Genomic DNA, 16401 nt, shown 5'->3' with positions numbered 1-16401 from the left:
TCAAGTGAACAGTAGATAAAGAACTTGTTATTTTGAGATGCCAACATGGCTTATTGGTAGCACTCTTGATTTTGAGTCAGAGAGTAGGGGTTTCGAGGCCTAGGAGCACTGTTATCACAGTACACCCTCTATTACTATGTACTAGGTGGAGGTGCTGTGTTGTGAAAGAGATATTAGAACAAATCTGATCTCCTGAGGTAAAAGATTCAATGTTCTATTTTGAAAATGAGCATGGAGGTTCTTCCTGCAGACCTTGTTATATTTACCCATCAATCAACATCACAAACAGATTATTTTATATATTGAATTCTGTTGGGACCTTGCTGTAAGAGAATTATCTGAATTGTTTTTAACATTTATATCAATGACAACATTTCAGAAATGCTTCAGTCTGTTTGAGATTTGAGGGTTACATGAGTATTTGAAAGGATGAATGCAAGTTTTTTTTTACTTCAAAGTGCAGTAAGCAACTTTTGACCAGGGAATGTAGGTTATTGAAAAATAATATTAGAAAAAGTGCTTCTGTTAGCATGTACTGATTACAAATCCAAGCAGTGAAATGTTCTAATATTTTTGTAAAATATTGCTGAACACTTTTTCATCCTTCATTCAATTGACCTAGATTTTGTTTGTATTCAGGTTTATGATAGGTTGCGGAAGATGTGATGATTGGTTTCATGGAGAGTGTGTTGGATTGACACTTGTCCAAGCACAGCAACTGGAGAAAGAGGATAAAGAATTTATTTGTTTCAAATGTTGTGCTATGGAAGACAAAAATGCTCCATCAGTTAATCATAGTTACACAATAAAACATCAGTGTGCTCAAAATGACATGGAGAAAGCCAAGCCTGAACTAACTCTTGAGCACACAATCCATTTAAAAAATGAAAAGATGAGTAATTCAGATGAACTAAATATAACTGCAACAGATATTACTGGTGTAAAATCAAAACCAGAAATAATAGAGAAGACTGAGCAATTGCTGAATAAGAAGCAAAAGGACAAAATATTAAAAAAGGTAAGATGTGTTTTCTGTTTGTGTAGCATGTAATCAAGTTCAATTTAATTTTATTGTTGCAAATTTTAATTTTTTTAAATATTAAAACCATATCTTGGGCTCTGACTTCAAAATGTATTAGTCAGTGATCGTTTCAAAAATTGCTATAACTGATTTTAAAAGTAATATGAGCTACACTCTCTTAAAGACCTGAATTTCCTGGCCTCGCAATCTGAAATTGGATTTTCAATTAGGCAGAAAAGTACAGAGGAGAATTCCTACCTTTAATAACAAATGGAAATTACAGGTTGTGTGTTTATCTTGTGACTCCGTTATAGCTCCTGTTTCCTTCAAGTTTTTTGAATTAATTTGATTTTATGAAATCTTTATTTCACATTAAATGTTGTCTTGTTTATTAGCTTGCCACATTGTACCTTAACTTGAACTTCGACTATATGTGTCTCCTTGCTTTGAAGTCAGCACTGGAATGTTGCAATGATTGTCCCCAGTGACAGTCAACTTTTACATGTATTATGTTGTGATGAGCTTTATTGTTTCAGCAGACACTTTGCAGTGATTTAGTGGATAGGTTTGAGGATTATGTACATGGTATTACTTATGTATCGTAGCCATAATAATGGCAGTGGTTTCCATATGGCTTTTACACAACTATGCAAAGCTCTTAGAAATGGAACTTGTACATTTTCTGTTTTTGCAAAAAAGGTTTCATTTGGTCCTGAACCATTGATGTCCGATATTGAGTAACCATAAAGCAGCTGGAATATGATTATTACTCTGATCAGAACAGCTCTTAATACACTAAATTTGAAATTTGATCTTTATGGCTTGCTTTGGATTCATGTGCAATTGAACTGAGAGGAGCTGGGCAAGCTATTTGGTTAGTATACTAGCAGCTGGAGTGAATTTGATCTGCAGGCCTTGACATTAAGTTAAATTTCTCATTATGATAGCTGATCTATATAGTTTTGTTAAATGCAGCACAGAATAGGTCATCAAATCCCTACAGCGTGGAAGCAGGCCATTTGGCCCAATAAGTCCACACCGACCCTCTGAAGAGTAACCCGCTCAGAGCCATTCCCCTACCCCTTGACATTTTCCTTGACTAATGCATCTATCCCTACCATACCTGAACACTATGGGCAATTTACCACGGCCAACTCACCTAGTCTGCACATCTTTGGACTGTGGGAGGTAACCGGAGCACCTGGGGGAAACCCATGCAGATGCTGGGAAAATGCGTAAACTCCACACAGGCAGTTGCCCGAGGCTGGCATCGCACCCAGGTCTCCAGCACTGTGAGGCAGCAGTGCTAATCACTGAGCCACCCTGTATCTTAAACTGTGGAAGCAAATAGCAGTTGCCCTTAAACTGAGAAAGAAGTGGTATTCTATTTGGAGAGAAAATGCTGGAAAATCTCAGCAGGTCTGGCAGCATCCGTAAGGAGAGAAAAGAGCTGATGTTTAGAGTCTAACTGACTCTTTGTCAAAGCTGTATAGTTATATCTGCAGTAATTTGCTTTTATTCTATTTGGAAGTGATTTAATCCTCAATTTATCTAATCCTGAGTTGGTCTGTGATTGGCTTCCAGACAAAAGCAATTGCAATTCTGTTGTAGATTCTGATGAGCTACCCAGTGCAATTTCCCAAAAGTTAAGCTATAGTACTACTTATTGCTTTAGATATAAATTGAATTGTTTAGATGGATAGTGTTCTAACTTTGCAGAAGGATTGTGGAGGGACCTGTGTGGAAAAGTGAGAAACCTTATTGAACATGTGTTATTGAGCAAATGTTGTTTTTTGGTAGTCAGTTCCTGATGAGTCCAAGCATAAGGTGATTATGTTAAGTCTTTGAATGTGAGCGCCACATATCATTTACTCAGTTCCCTAATAACTGCCTGCAACTATAATGCTTGCTGTCATCCAGAAACATTTTTGGAAAGGAAGATTGGGGACCAGTACTTCAGTGTTGAGGTTTTAAAGAAGTCTCACGTTAGCATTCGGATGGGGCTATAGTCTCCTCCTTGTGTTTTTAAATCACAATGAAGTTTAGTAGATGTATTCTTGGATTTACTTTAAAAAGCAGTTACGTAATTCAAGTTGCACTCCAGAGCTGAGCATTGGATGTCTCATTGTCAGAGACTAGTTATATCAAGGTCTTGTGTGCCTTGTAAAATATAGCTCTGTTCAAAGAAAAACAAAAGTCTTTTATTTTGTATCTTGGCCATTGTCTACTGTTCATTGATTCTTCGGACGTATTAATTAGCTGCTACTTTTGCTTACAAATCACTATTGCATTTTAGTGTTGGCTGTGAAGCAGCACTTTGCAGCATCCTGAAAACATGAAAGGCTTTGTAAAGTTTTGCACAGCATCAGGAATTGAAATCAATGTTACACCTGTTTTTGGGACTAGTACTGTATCAGGCTTCTTGAATGTTGGCACAGTACTCATCTTGGTAAAAACAAGGACTGCAGAGTCTAGATTAGAGTGGTGCTGGAAAAGCACAGCAGGTCAGGCAGCATCTGGGGAGCAGGAAAATCAACGTTTCAGGCAAAAACCCTTCATCAGGAATAGAGGCAGGGTACCTGTCTGCAGAGTGGAGCAGTAAATGAGGGGGGTGGGGAGAAAGTAGCATAGAGTACAATAGGTGAATAGGGGTGGGGAGGGAGGTGATAGGTCAGAGAGGAGGGTGGAGTGGATAGGTGGAAAGGAAGATAGGCAGGTAGGACAGGTCATGAGGGTGGTGCTGAGCTGGAAGGCTGGAGCTGGGGTACTCATCTTGGCAAGTAGAAGGTATTGGATCACAGTTCTAACTTGTGTTTTGTAGATGGTGAGCAGGCTTTGGGGAGTTAGGACACAGTGCCCGGCCTCTGGAACGGAATACCATGATCCTTCATGCCATCTCCACATCTGCTATGATGGAGGGAATGTTATTTGAGCAACTGAAGATGAATAGGGCTAAAATAATTGGCCTTCAGCAACATCAAAGTTATCTTCCTTTATCTTTGATATAATTCAAGTCTTCCACTCTTGAAAGGCCTGGCACTAGATTTTAGATATGCCCTGGTTCCAGGTGATTTATATTCTGTTCAAAATTTTGGGGAACACAAATTTTGTGTAGTTCCTTGGAATTTGACAAGACTTCAAGTATAATTTCCTGAGGCCAGTACACCCTTCCTAGAGTGTGATGTCCTGAATTGTTCACAATATTCTAGGTATGGTCTAACCAGGGTTCTGTGTGGTACAACATGATTTTAACCTGCTGTATTCTATTTTATCGTGAAATAAAAAATGGCATTCCAATAAGTCTTTCATTATTTTGTCATCAATGACACTTTAATCTGTGTATCTGAACCCAAATGTCACTTTGACCTACATTGTTTGTTTGTAATGTTATTACACTCTTCTGGAGCAGGGTGGGACTTGAAACCAGGTAAGGACATTTACACCATGCCATAAGAGGGTCCATTGCATTGATATCTTGTTCTAACCTTTATAGGTGTCAGAGTGAACATGATGCAGAATTGAGAACCAAACACATACCTGTTTACCCTATCCTCTCTCTCCTACAACTCAGCCAATTTTTAAAAATTCAGTCAATAATTTGGTTTTAATTCTATGAGCTTCAGCTTTAGCTCGTAGTCTGTTGTGAAGATTTATTCAAATACCTTCTGAAAGTCAATATAGATAACCTCCCGAAACACCACCTGCCCGTTAATTTGTTAACTCTTCAAATACTTTGTCACGTTTATTAGTCACAACCTATCCTCTACAAATTCATGTTTTTTCTGAGCAGAAGGTGTTTACACAGCATACCCTTCCCCTCACTTCATTGTAAAGGGAGGAGGAAAAAAAGCAAGTGAAGAGAAAAAAATAGTACTGTAGCTGCATATTTTGAGCAAAAGAAGCTTGTATACTGTTACAGATTATACTACAGAAAATTACCAGCTTCAAGACGATAGGATACCTGCTGCTTGACCTGCAATACTTTCTTAGCTCTGTACTTAATTGACTCTGACTTTCTAGTATCTGCAGTCCTTACTAGCTCTTACCGGCTGGTGGTACCATTCGAGGGCAACCTAACTTCTGTTTGTATCTTTCAGTGTATTGGACACTCTGTATGTCATTGATTCTGTTGGGGAAGGAAGGTGAGGGAATTTGACAGGTGGAGATATGAATTAAGTCAGCTTTCTGGCTCTCATGCTTGTGGAGCCTACAAATGAATTCTGAGAAATCATTGTGCAAGATGTGAACTAATAATCTATTTTTAATGTAAAAAGTCAGGAACCAGAAACTGCTTGTTCTACACGTTTTAAACCCTCTCTGGTCTATTAATATGTACAGCTACTGTTTTTACAATTCTCAATTTTTTACTCAATCTGTTTTTGACTGTAAGCTTGGCAGATAAGTTTAATTTATGTTCTCATTTTAAAGTACAGCATACATGGCCCTGTATACTGCTGATAGCTCTCCAGGAGCAATACTTTGTCCTTTCAAATAAGCTAATTTTGTCATGCCAGATTTATTTAAACCCCAGCCCCCTACAGTTCCTTGAAGATGAGATGTAAATATCAAGCTGCTAACACTTTGAAATGTATCCAAACTGGCTAACATAGTCATGCTTTGATTGCAGAAATGAGCTTCATTCTGTTAAGCATATATGCACGTGGTGTGCACACTTACTTTATAGTTAGTTTTCATTTGAACCACTTTACTATTATGCTTTGTTTGATACTTTTCTTTGCAAAGACTGAAGAACTTATACATTTTGTAGTTTTCACTTTGCGATTTTCCACTTGCTGTAACAACTTTTACATAGAACAATACAGCACAGAACAGGCCCTTCGGCCCACGATGTTGTGCCGAACTTCTATCCTAGATTAAGCACCCATCCATGTACCTATCCAAATGCCGCTTAAAGGTCGCCAATGATTCTGACTCTACCACTCCCACGGGCAGCGCATTCCATGCCCCCACCACTCTCTGGGTAAAGAACCCACCCCTGACATCTCCCCAATACCTTCCACCCTTCACCTTAAATTTATGTCCCCTTGTAACACTCTGTTGTACCCGGGGAAAAAGTTTCTGACTGTCTACTCTATCTATTCCTCTGATCATCTTATAAACCTCTATCAAGTCACCCCTCATCCTTCGCCGTTCCAACGAGAAAAGGCCGAGAACTCTCAAGCTATCCTCGTACGACCTATTCTCCATTCCAGGCAACATCCTGGTAAATCTTCTCTGCACCCTCTCCAAAGCTTCCACATCTTTCCTAAAGTGAGGCGACCAGAACTGCACACAGTACTCCAAATGTGGCCTAACCAAAGTCCTGTACAGCTGCAACATCACTTCACGACTCTTGAATTCAATCCCTCTGCTAATGAATGATAATACACCATAGGCCTTCTTACAAACTCTATCCACCTGAGTGGCAACTTTCAAAGATCTATCTACATAGACCCCAAGATCCCTCTGTTCCTCCACCTGACTAAGAACCCTACCATTAACCCTGTATTCCGCATTCTTATTTGTTCTTCCAAAATGGACAACCTCACACTTTATTTTATTCATTTGAGGGATGTGGGCGTTGCTTGCTGGCCAGCATTTCTTGCCTGTGCCAAGTTGTCCTTGAGAAGGTGGTGGTGAGCTGCCTTGAACCGCTGTACTCCACCTGCTGTGGGTAGACCCACAATGCCATTAGGGAGGGAGTTCCAGAATTTTGACCCAGTGACAGTGAAAGAATGACAATATATTTCTAAGTCGGAATGTTTTGGTGGTTTAGATTAGATTAGATTAGATTACTTACAGTGTGGAAACAGGCCCTTCGGCCCAACAAGTCCACACCGCCCCGCCGAAGCGCAACCCACCCATACCCCTACATCTACCCCTTACCTAACACTACGGGCAATTTTAGCATGGCCAATTCACCTGACCTCCACATCTTTGGACTGTGGGAGGAAACCGGAGCACCCGGAGGAAACCCACGCAGACACGGGGAGAATGTGCAAACTCCACACAGTCAGTCACCTGAGGCGGGAATTGAACCCAGGTCTCTGGCGCTGTGAGGCAGCAATGCTAACCACTGTGCCACCGTGCCGCCCATGTGTCTGCTAAATGGAAGTGGCCGTTGTTTTGTAAGGTGTTATCTGAAGACATTTGATGAATTTCTGCTGTGCAATTTAGAGAGAGTACACACAGCTGTGCCTGAATGTTGGTGGAGGGAGTGGATGCTTATGGATGTATTGCCAATCAAGTGGGCTTTCCTGGATGGTGTCAAGCTTGTTGAGTATTGGAGCTGCACTCATTCGGGTAAGTTGGGAATATTCCATCACATCCCTAACTTGTGCCTTGTAAATCGTAGACAGGCTTTGGGGAGTCAGGTTAGCTACTCACCACATAGCCTGTTCCTAGCCTCTGACCTTTTCTTGTAACCACTTTGTTTATGTAGTGAGTCCAGTTGTGTTTCTGGTCAATGATAACTCCCAAGATGTTGACACTGGGGGATTCAGTGATGGTAACACCATTGAATGTCAAGGGGTGGTGATTAGAATGGCTCTTCTTCGTAACAGTGATAGCCTGGCATTTGTGTGGAGTGAATATTATTTGCTGCCTGTCAGGCCAAGTCTGGATATCATCCAGCTCCTGTTGCGTTTGGACATGGACTGCTTCAGTGCCTGAGGAGTCATGATTGATGCTGTACGTTGTGTAATCGTCGGCAAACGTCCAGACTTCTGACCTTTTATGATGGAGTGAAGGTCATTGAAGCAGCTGAAGATGGTTGGACTTAAGACAGTACCCTGAGGAACTCCTGCAGAGATGTTCTGAAGCTGAAATGACTGACCTTCAACTACCATGGCTGTCTTCATATGTTTTCGGTATGACTCCAACCATCAGACATTCCCCTCTGATACCCATTGTTTCCAGTTTTGCTAGGGCTCCTTGATGCCACACTCAGTTGAAAACAGCCTTGATGTCAAGGGCTGTCACTCTTGCCTCACCTCTGGAATTCCGCTCTTTTATCTATGTTTGAACCTAGGTTATAATGAGGTCAGGAACTGAGTGGCCCTGGCGGAACCCAAACTGGCTGTCACTGAGCAGGTTATTGCTGAGCAAGTGCTGCTTGGTAGCACTATTGATGACAACCTCCATCACTTTACTGATGATTGAGAGTCGACAGTAATTGGCTGCGTTGGATTTGTCCTGGTTTTTATGTACCAGGCATACCTGGGTAATTTTCCACATTGTCAGGTACATGCCAGTGTTGTAACAGTGTTGGAATAGCTTGGCTAGGGAAGCAGCAAGTTCTGGAGCAGGAATGTTGTCAGGGCCTGTAGCCTTTGTAGCGTCCACTGTCTCCAACCATTTCTTGATATCACATGGAGTGAATTGCGTTGGCTGTAGGTGGAATTCAATATATATAATATATATAAAAGGCATTAAACCCAATAGCATACTGTAAAATATAGACAGACATGTTGAAGAACATTCTGATGCATAAGATCAAGATTTCAATGTACTAATATTGAAATATTGACTGGTTCAATTATAATTAGGATTTATTCATCTAAAACCATCAAAGCAGGTGATTTTTGATTTGGTTTTCTAATCATATTTGTAGATAATGGCTACATCAGGAGACTTCTCCTTGGAAGTATGGATAGCTCTAAACATTGAGAAAGGGAAATGATATACTCAATAAGATTTAAAATAGATCTTTTTAGGCCAGGCTGGTTGCTGTTCTGGTACGTTGCTGTGCCTGAGGCGGCTTGTTGGAATAGTGATTGCCAGTAAAAATTAGCAGAAGTAACATAGGGCAAAACAGCAGGGAACATCTATGTTCTGTCTGAATAGTGTAATATGTTTGTTGACATTGTGCTGAAAGAACAACATGGCCTTTAGTTTGATGATCTGTCTGAAGGATGTCATTGCGGATAATGCAACACTCTTGCTGTGATGCTGCCTTGTAATAGCCCTTATTCCTTATGGGATGTGGGCATTGCTAATGAGGGCAATGCTTACTGGCATTCCTGATGGTGAGCAGCTGAATTCCACGCGGCATAAATACAGAGGAACCTTGATTATCCAAACAGCACAGGCGGGGAATATTTTATTCAGATAATCGAATGCTGGATAACAGAGTTTAGCTAAGCATCAGGACCTTGCAGTCTTGTTCGGATAATCTGAAATTCAGATAATCTGTACAACCAAAGCACTATTAAGGAAATTCCAAGGTTTTTGTCAATGACAGTGAAGGAACAGCACTGTAGTTTCAAATCAAAGAACTTGTTACTTAGCAGGGATCATGTAGATAGTGACGTGCTCATACAGTCATACAGCATGGAAACTTGTCTGCAGTGACCAGACACCCCAATCTGACCTAGTCCCATCTATCAATTTGTCTTTTATGATCAATAATAAAGATACTGTGGTCATAGATTTCAGTTCCAACACATCTGATGGTGTATTTACCTAACAACTCTCCTAGTGACAGCAGTGTTTGTAATAAGTGAACAAGTGCAGTTCCCTCCAAAGACACTCGCCTAAGGAGTATATTGTTCATAAGATACAAAACTCGAGCTTGTTTTGTGTGGTAGAATCCCTGTAACAAGCCTGATGAGATCAGCTAATACAGCAGGATGATAGCATAGTGGTTGGAGCAATGGAATAGTTACACACACCTCAGCTGCCTTTATGCTTCCAAAGCAGTATAAGGTATGAGTTTGGAAACTGTCATTGAAGAAACCTTGATGATTTGATGCGGTGATCTTGTGTAAAGTGTGTATTGCTCCAACTATTTGAGTGGTGAATATTTAAGGTGATGGATATGTTGCTGACTGAATGGGCTGCTTTTTGAGTACTGTTGAAACTGCACCTATCCAGGCAAGCCAAGTGTTTTCCATCTCTCACTGCTTTGTAGGTGGGTGGACAGGCTTTGGGAGTCAGGAGGTAAGTAACTGGCGGCAGAGTTCCAGCCTCTAATCTGTTTGCATTGCATTTACATTACTGGTCAAGTCGTTTATTTTTGGTAACCCCTAAATTATTAACAGTGTGGGATTTCAGCAATGGTATACTAAATGTCAAGAGAAGTTAGTTAGATTCTGTCTTACAGGAAATAGTATTTGCCTTGTACTTGTGTGGTACAAATGTCACTTACCACAGAGCAGCCCAAACCTGAATGTTATCCAGATGCATGTGGACATGATCTGCTCCAGTGTCTGAGGAGTTGTGAATGGTGTAGAATATTGTGCAATATACAGTGAAAATCACTACAGCGAATGTTCCCACTTCTGACCTAGTGATGGAGGGAAGGCCATTGGAAAAGCTGAATGTTGTTTGATCAAACACTATCCTATGGAGCGTTAGCCTAGACTCCATGCTAAAGATCATATTGGGCTCAATGGAAATATTTTAGTATGGAGTAAATATCTGCACTGTTTACGTATATGTTATGTACTATTTATCAAGAATCTCTAAAATCTTTTTATCTGGTGAGAAGTGAGTTTATTTATTCCACTTAAAATGATCCTTTTTCATTGAAATGAAGGAAACATAATCTCAGATTTTAACTTATTATTTATTGCAGGATTTATTTCATTTGTGTGATGGTTGTTTTATGTTAATTGTTACATTTGTTTTGGTCAGAGCAATCCCATTTATATCACAAGATGCCAAACCACTGCCTTGTTGCTGTTATGTTCCTGATAACTTGCATTGCCTTCATTTGGAAATTTGAATGCATTATTGTTATTTTGAGCTGAACTTTCATTCTTTGAAATGCTCTTAAATATCTGCACCTACATATGTTGTTACAGAACCAATTATTTTTGCCTTGTCAAATCTCTTTACTATTTTCAAATAACTTATGAAGTAATTTCTTTAATATTTTCTATTTGTTTACCAAAAAGTTAATTCAATTGAGATAGTGTAAGTAGTGGTTGATGTAGCCAGGTTAGGAGAATGTCAACTAATTTAAGTTCTTTACTAATCTTCCCGAGTTGAGCAACCATTTTATTCATCTGAAATAATAATTGTCATTTGCTTTAAATTGATACTATTGAATCAAAAAACAAAGAAAATTACAGCACAGGAACGGACCTTTTGGTCCTCCAAGCTTGCGCCAAACCAGATCCTCAATCTAAACCTGTCGCCTATTTTCTAAGGATCTGTATTTCTCTGCTCCTTAGGCAAAAGTGAGGACTGCAGATGCTGGAGATCAGAGTCTAGATTAGAGTGGTGTTGGAAAAGCACAGCAGGTCAGGCAGCATCCGAGGAGCAGGAAAATCGACATTTCGGGCAAAAGCCCTTCATCAGGATTTCCATTAGGAGTAGCTCAGTCCCCCTGCTCCCTGCTCATTCACGTATCTGTCTAAGTGATGTTGTGCCAGCCTCTACCACCTCCACTGGCAATGCATTCCATGTACCCACCACCCTCCGTGTAAAGAACTTTTCACGCATGTCTTCATTGAACCTTTCCCCTCTCAACTTGAACTTGTGAACCAGAGTAATTGAGTCCCCCACTGTGGGGGGGAAAAACTTCTTGCTATCTACCCTGTCATGATTTTGTAGACTTCAATCAGGTCTCCTGTTTACCTCTGTCTTTCTAATGAAAATAGTTCAAATCTAATCAATCTCTCTTCATAGCTAGCACCGTCCAACCTAGGGAACATCCTGGTGAACCTCCTCTGCACCCTCTCCAAAGCATTCGCATCCTTTTGGTATTGTGGCAACCAGAACTGTACGCAGTATTCCAAATGTGGTTGAACCAAAGTTCTATACAACTGTAACATGACCTGGCAACTCTTGTACTCAATACCCCGTCCATTGAAGGAAAGCATGCCATCTGTCGTCTTGACCTTGCTATCGACCTGCGTTGCCATCTTCAGGGTACAATGGACCTGAACACCCAGATCTCTCTGTACATCAGTTTTCCCCAGGGCTTTTCCAATTACTGTATAGTTCGCTCTTGTATTGGATCTTCAAAATGCATCACTTTGCATTTGCCTATGTTGAACTCCATCTACTATTTCTCTGCCCACCTCTTCAATCTATCAATATTCTGCTGCATTCTCTGACAGTCCCCTTCACTATCTGCTACTCCATCAATCTTAGTGTCATCTGCAAACTTGCTATTCAGACCACCTATACCTTTCTCCAGATAATTTATGTATATCGCAAGCAACAGTGGTCCCAACCCGGATCCCTGTGGAACATCACTGGTCACACTTCTCCATTTTGAGACATTCCCTTCCACTACTGCTGTGTCTCCTGCTGCCCAGCCAGTACTCTATCCATCTAGCTAGTACACCATAGACCCCATGCAACTTCACTTTCTCCATTAGTCTACTATGGGGAGCGTTATCAAATGCCTTCCTAAAGTCCATGTATATAGCAGACCTTCCCTCATTAATCAACTTTGTCACTTCCTTAAAGACATGGTAAGACCTAACCTTACCTGCACAAAATCATGTTGCCTATCACTGATAAGCCCATTTTCTTCCAAGCGTAAATAGGTCCTATCCCTCAGTATCTTCTCCAGGGGCTTCCCTTCCACTGATGTCAAGCTCACCAGTCTATAATTACTTGCATTATCCTTGCTACCATTCAACAAGGGGACCAGCATTAACAATTCTCCAGTCCTTCGGGATCTCACCCCTGTTCAAGGATGCTGTAAAGATATCTGTTAAAGCTCCAGCTTTTTCCTCTCTCGCTTCCCTCAGTAACCCGGGATAGATCCCATCCAAAACTGGAGACTTGTCCATCTTAACGCCTTCGAGAATACCTCAGCATCCGTCATGTCCCTTTCTTCGGTGAATACCGTTGCAAAGTACTCTTTAAGAATCTCACCCATTTTCTTTGACTCCACGCATAACTTTCCTTCTTTGTCCTTGAGTGGGCCAACCCTTTCTCTAGTTATCCTCGTGCTCCTTATATATGAATAAAAGGCTTTGGGATTCTCCTTAACCGCAGTTTGCTAAAGATATGTCATGAACCTTTTAGCCCCCTTAATTCCTCATTTCAGATTGGTCCTACATTCCCAATATTCTTCCAAAGTTTTGTCTCTTTTCAGTCGTCTGGACCTTGTGAATGTTTCCTTTTTCCTCTTGGTCTCACAATTTCACCTGTCGTCTATGGTTCCCTAATCTTGCCATTTATATCTCTCATTTTCACAGGGATATGTCTGTCCTGCACTCTCATCAACCTCTCTTTAAAAGTCCCCTACATATCAAATGTGGATATACCTTCAAACAGCTGCTCTCAATCCACATTCCCCAGCTCCTGCCAAATTTTGCTATAGTTGGCCTTCCCCAATTTAGTATTCTTCCTTTAGGACCACTCTTGTTTTTTTGTCCATGACTATTCTAAAACATAAAGAAGTGTGATCACTATTCCACAAGTAAGCCCCTACAAAAATTTCAACCACTGGCTGGGCTCATTCCCAACACCAGGTCCAGTATGGCTCCCTTCTCGAGTTGGACTATTTACACACTGCTCTAGAAAACCTTCCTGGATGCTCCTTATAAGTTCTGCTCCATCTGGACCTCTAACACTAAGTGAATCTCAGTCAATGTTGGGAAAATTAAAATTGCCTATCACCACCACCCTGTTTCACCTACATCTTTCCATAACCTGTATACATATTTGTGCCTCTATCTCACACTCGTTGTTGGGAAGCCTGTAGTACAGCCCCAACATTGTTACCACGCCCTTCCGATTTCTGAGCTCTGCCCATGTTGCCTCACTGCTTGAGTCCTTCATATTGCCCTCCTTCAGCACAGCTGTGATCTCCTCTCTGACCAATAATGCAACTCCTCTACCCCTTTACCTCCCTCTCTATCTGTCTGAAGCATCTATATTCTGAGATATTTAATTGCCAATCTTGCCCTTCCTCCAACGAAGTTTCAGTAATAGCAATAACATCATACTCCCAGATGCTAATCCAAGCCCTAAGTTCATCTGCCTTAGCTACTACGCTTCTCGCACCTCAGACTACCAGTCCCTTTGCATTCATCATCTGCTCCCTACCTACTCTTCCCTTTCGTCATACTGACTTCATTATCTAGTTCCTTACAGGCTTTAGTTACAACCTCCTTACTGTCCACTAACCACCTCATTTGGTTCCCAACCCCTGCCGCATTAGTTTAATCCCTCCCCAAAAGTGTTAGCAAAGGCACCCCCTCGGACATTGGTTCCAGTCCGACCCAGGTAGATTGTCCAATTTGTAATAGTCCCACCTCCCAGAGAACTGGTCCCAATGTCCTAAAAATCTGAACCCCTCCCTCCTGCACCATCTCTCAAGCCACACATTCATCCTGCCTATTTTTTCATTACTACTCTGACTAACACGTAGCTCTGGTAGCAATCCTGAGATGACTACCTCTGAGGGCCTACTTTTTAACTTGGCTCCTAACTCCCTAAGTTCTGCTTGTAGGATCTCATCCCACTTTTTACCTATATCATTGGTGCCCATGACCATCACGACACCTGGCTGTTCACCCTTCCCCTGCAGAATGTCCTGCAGCTGATCTGAGACCTCACTGACCTGTGTATCTGGGAGGCAACATACTATTTGGAAGTTTTTTTTTGACCTCAGAACCACCAATCTAATCACCTTACAGTTGAATCCCCTATGACTATAGCCTTTCCACTCTTTTTCCTGCCCTCCTCTACAGCATAGCCAGCCACGGGTGCCATGAACCTGGCTACTAGTGCCTTCCCCTGGTGAGCCATCCCCTTACCCGCTCTCTTCTCCCCCCCCCAAACAGTGTCCAAAACGGTATACCTGTTTTGGAGGGAGGTGACCACAGGGGGCATCTGCACTGCCTTCCTGCTCTTTCTCTGCCTTTTGGTCGTTCATTCTCTTTTTCAGCAATCCTAATCTGTGGTGTAACCAATTCACTGAATGTGCTATCCACAACTTCCTCAGCATCTCGGATGCTCCCAAAGTGAGTCCATCTGCAGCTCCAGTGCGGTCATACAGAGTAACAAAAGCTGCACCTCGACCCATGGCCTATGTGTGAAGGAGTCAGAGGCATCAGCTGTGTCCCCGAGCCCCCACATTGAACAAGAGGAGCATAACACTGGTCTGAGATCTTCTGCAATTTTTACTTTTAAGCTTAACTTAGTCCAACTGTATTATTAAATAATAGATAAACGATAAAAGAAAAATTTTTACCCATCACACAATAAAAAAGAAATAGACAAACGTTAACTTATCAACACACCAGAGTTTTCTTTTGGTTAGAGGAGGAGGAGGACGGGTGAGAGAAACTACACGTGCAGTGTCTCTGGTTTAGCCACTGCCGAAATAGATCAGGTCACTCACCTTGCCAGAGTGCAATTCGATTGCCCCTACTCAGTTCCTTGATCTCACCTCTCCCGCTGTTGCTTCAAAATGGAGGCTGCTGACTCTCAAGGTAAGTTCTTTTAGAGTGAAATTTGCCTTCCTGGCAGTCCCCTGGTTCTCACTCTCATTGCTCCCACGACTGTTGCAATTTGCTTTAGAATGTAAATATGATGAATATTTAACTAAACCAACAGTTTCTAATTGCTACATAATTGGGAGATTAATTTGTGTAACTGGTACCTTTCTAATAGTGTTTAACTGAAAACATAAACCGAGAGTGAACTTTTCAGAGTTTGTACTATCTGAGAGGTAATATATTCATCGACTGCTTTTGAGTTAACTCCTATAGTCAAGATATGCTGTGTGTTTGATTTATAGTATCCAGTTTTTAAAAATGCAGTCTTGTGCTTGCTTAAAATGAAGTCTGCTTAAGTAAATTGTAGTGAAAATTTTGGAAATTAAACTGCTTGGATGTCTGACTGGATCCAATGGCAAACTTGGTTGTAACACACAATTTTGACCCATTATCCAATATTTGGCAGAAGAAAATTGAAGTTGGCACATCCCGTAAATTATGGTATATCAATAAAGCATATTTTGTATTTTTTGAAGTTGAAATGCTAAATATTTAATGTTAGTCATATGCTGTATTTATTCTGAGATCATGTTCCTAGGTGTCTAACATAAGAACTGGTTCTACTGATTCGAAGGACTCTCAGAACAAGAATGCAAAAAAAACACGTTTAGGAAATGACTATCTTGGACAAGTAACAGGAACCTCACAGACACCTGAACAGAAGAAAAGCAAACCACTGAAAGACCTTGCAGCTAGTCGGCTTAGTCAAGGAGAAAAGCTTCCTAAACTAGGTGCGTGAAAATGATTGAACAAATCAGGACATTTGTTAAATGGAGAAAATAAAATGTAAATATTGTGATTCAGTGGGAAGGCTGAATTTCTAAATTTTTGAAACATTATGCCAGTTGATAAAAATTTTAATAAAGATGCCAAATTCATCCCATGCACTCTTCCTATCCATCAATA

General features: G+C 40.9%; 1 protein-coding gene across 6 annotated transcripts in view; it reads left to right on the top strand.

Moving 5' to 3' along the window:
• The window catches only part of phf3 (PHD finger protein 3), a 161685-nt gene that overhangs the window by 75255 nt on the left and 70029 nt on the right, over positions 1-16401 (top strand). For all 6 annotated transcript variants that reach the window (XM_072558297.1, XM_072558273.1, XM_072558262.1 and 3 more), the window contains 2 exons: positions 640-1018; positions 16034-16226. In XM_072558297.1, the coding sequence (XP_072414398.1) occupies positions 640-1018; positions 16034-16226 (572 nt within the window). The remainder of the gene's footprint in view (positions 1-639; positions 1019-16033; positions 16227-16401) is intronic.

Source organism: Chiloscyllium punctatum, chromosome 3, assembly GCF_047496795.1.
Source record: "Chiloscyllium punctatum isolate Juve2018m chromosome 3, sChiPun1.3, whole genome shotgun sequence".
In the NCBI taxonomy this organism is placed as follows: domain Eukaryota; kingdom Metazoa; phylum Chordata; class Chondrichthyes; order Orectolobiformes; family Hemiscylliidae; genus Chiloscyllium; species Chiloscyllium punctatum.
The sequence above is the reverse complement of the archived record's forward strand: the minus strand, read 5'-3'. Positions and strand labels throughout refer to the sequence as shown.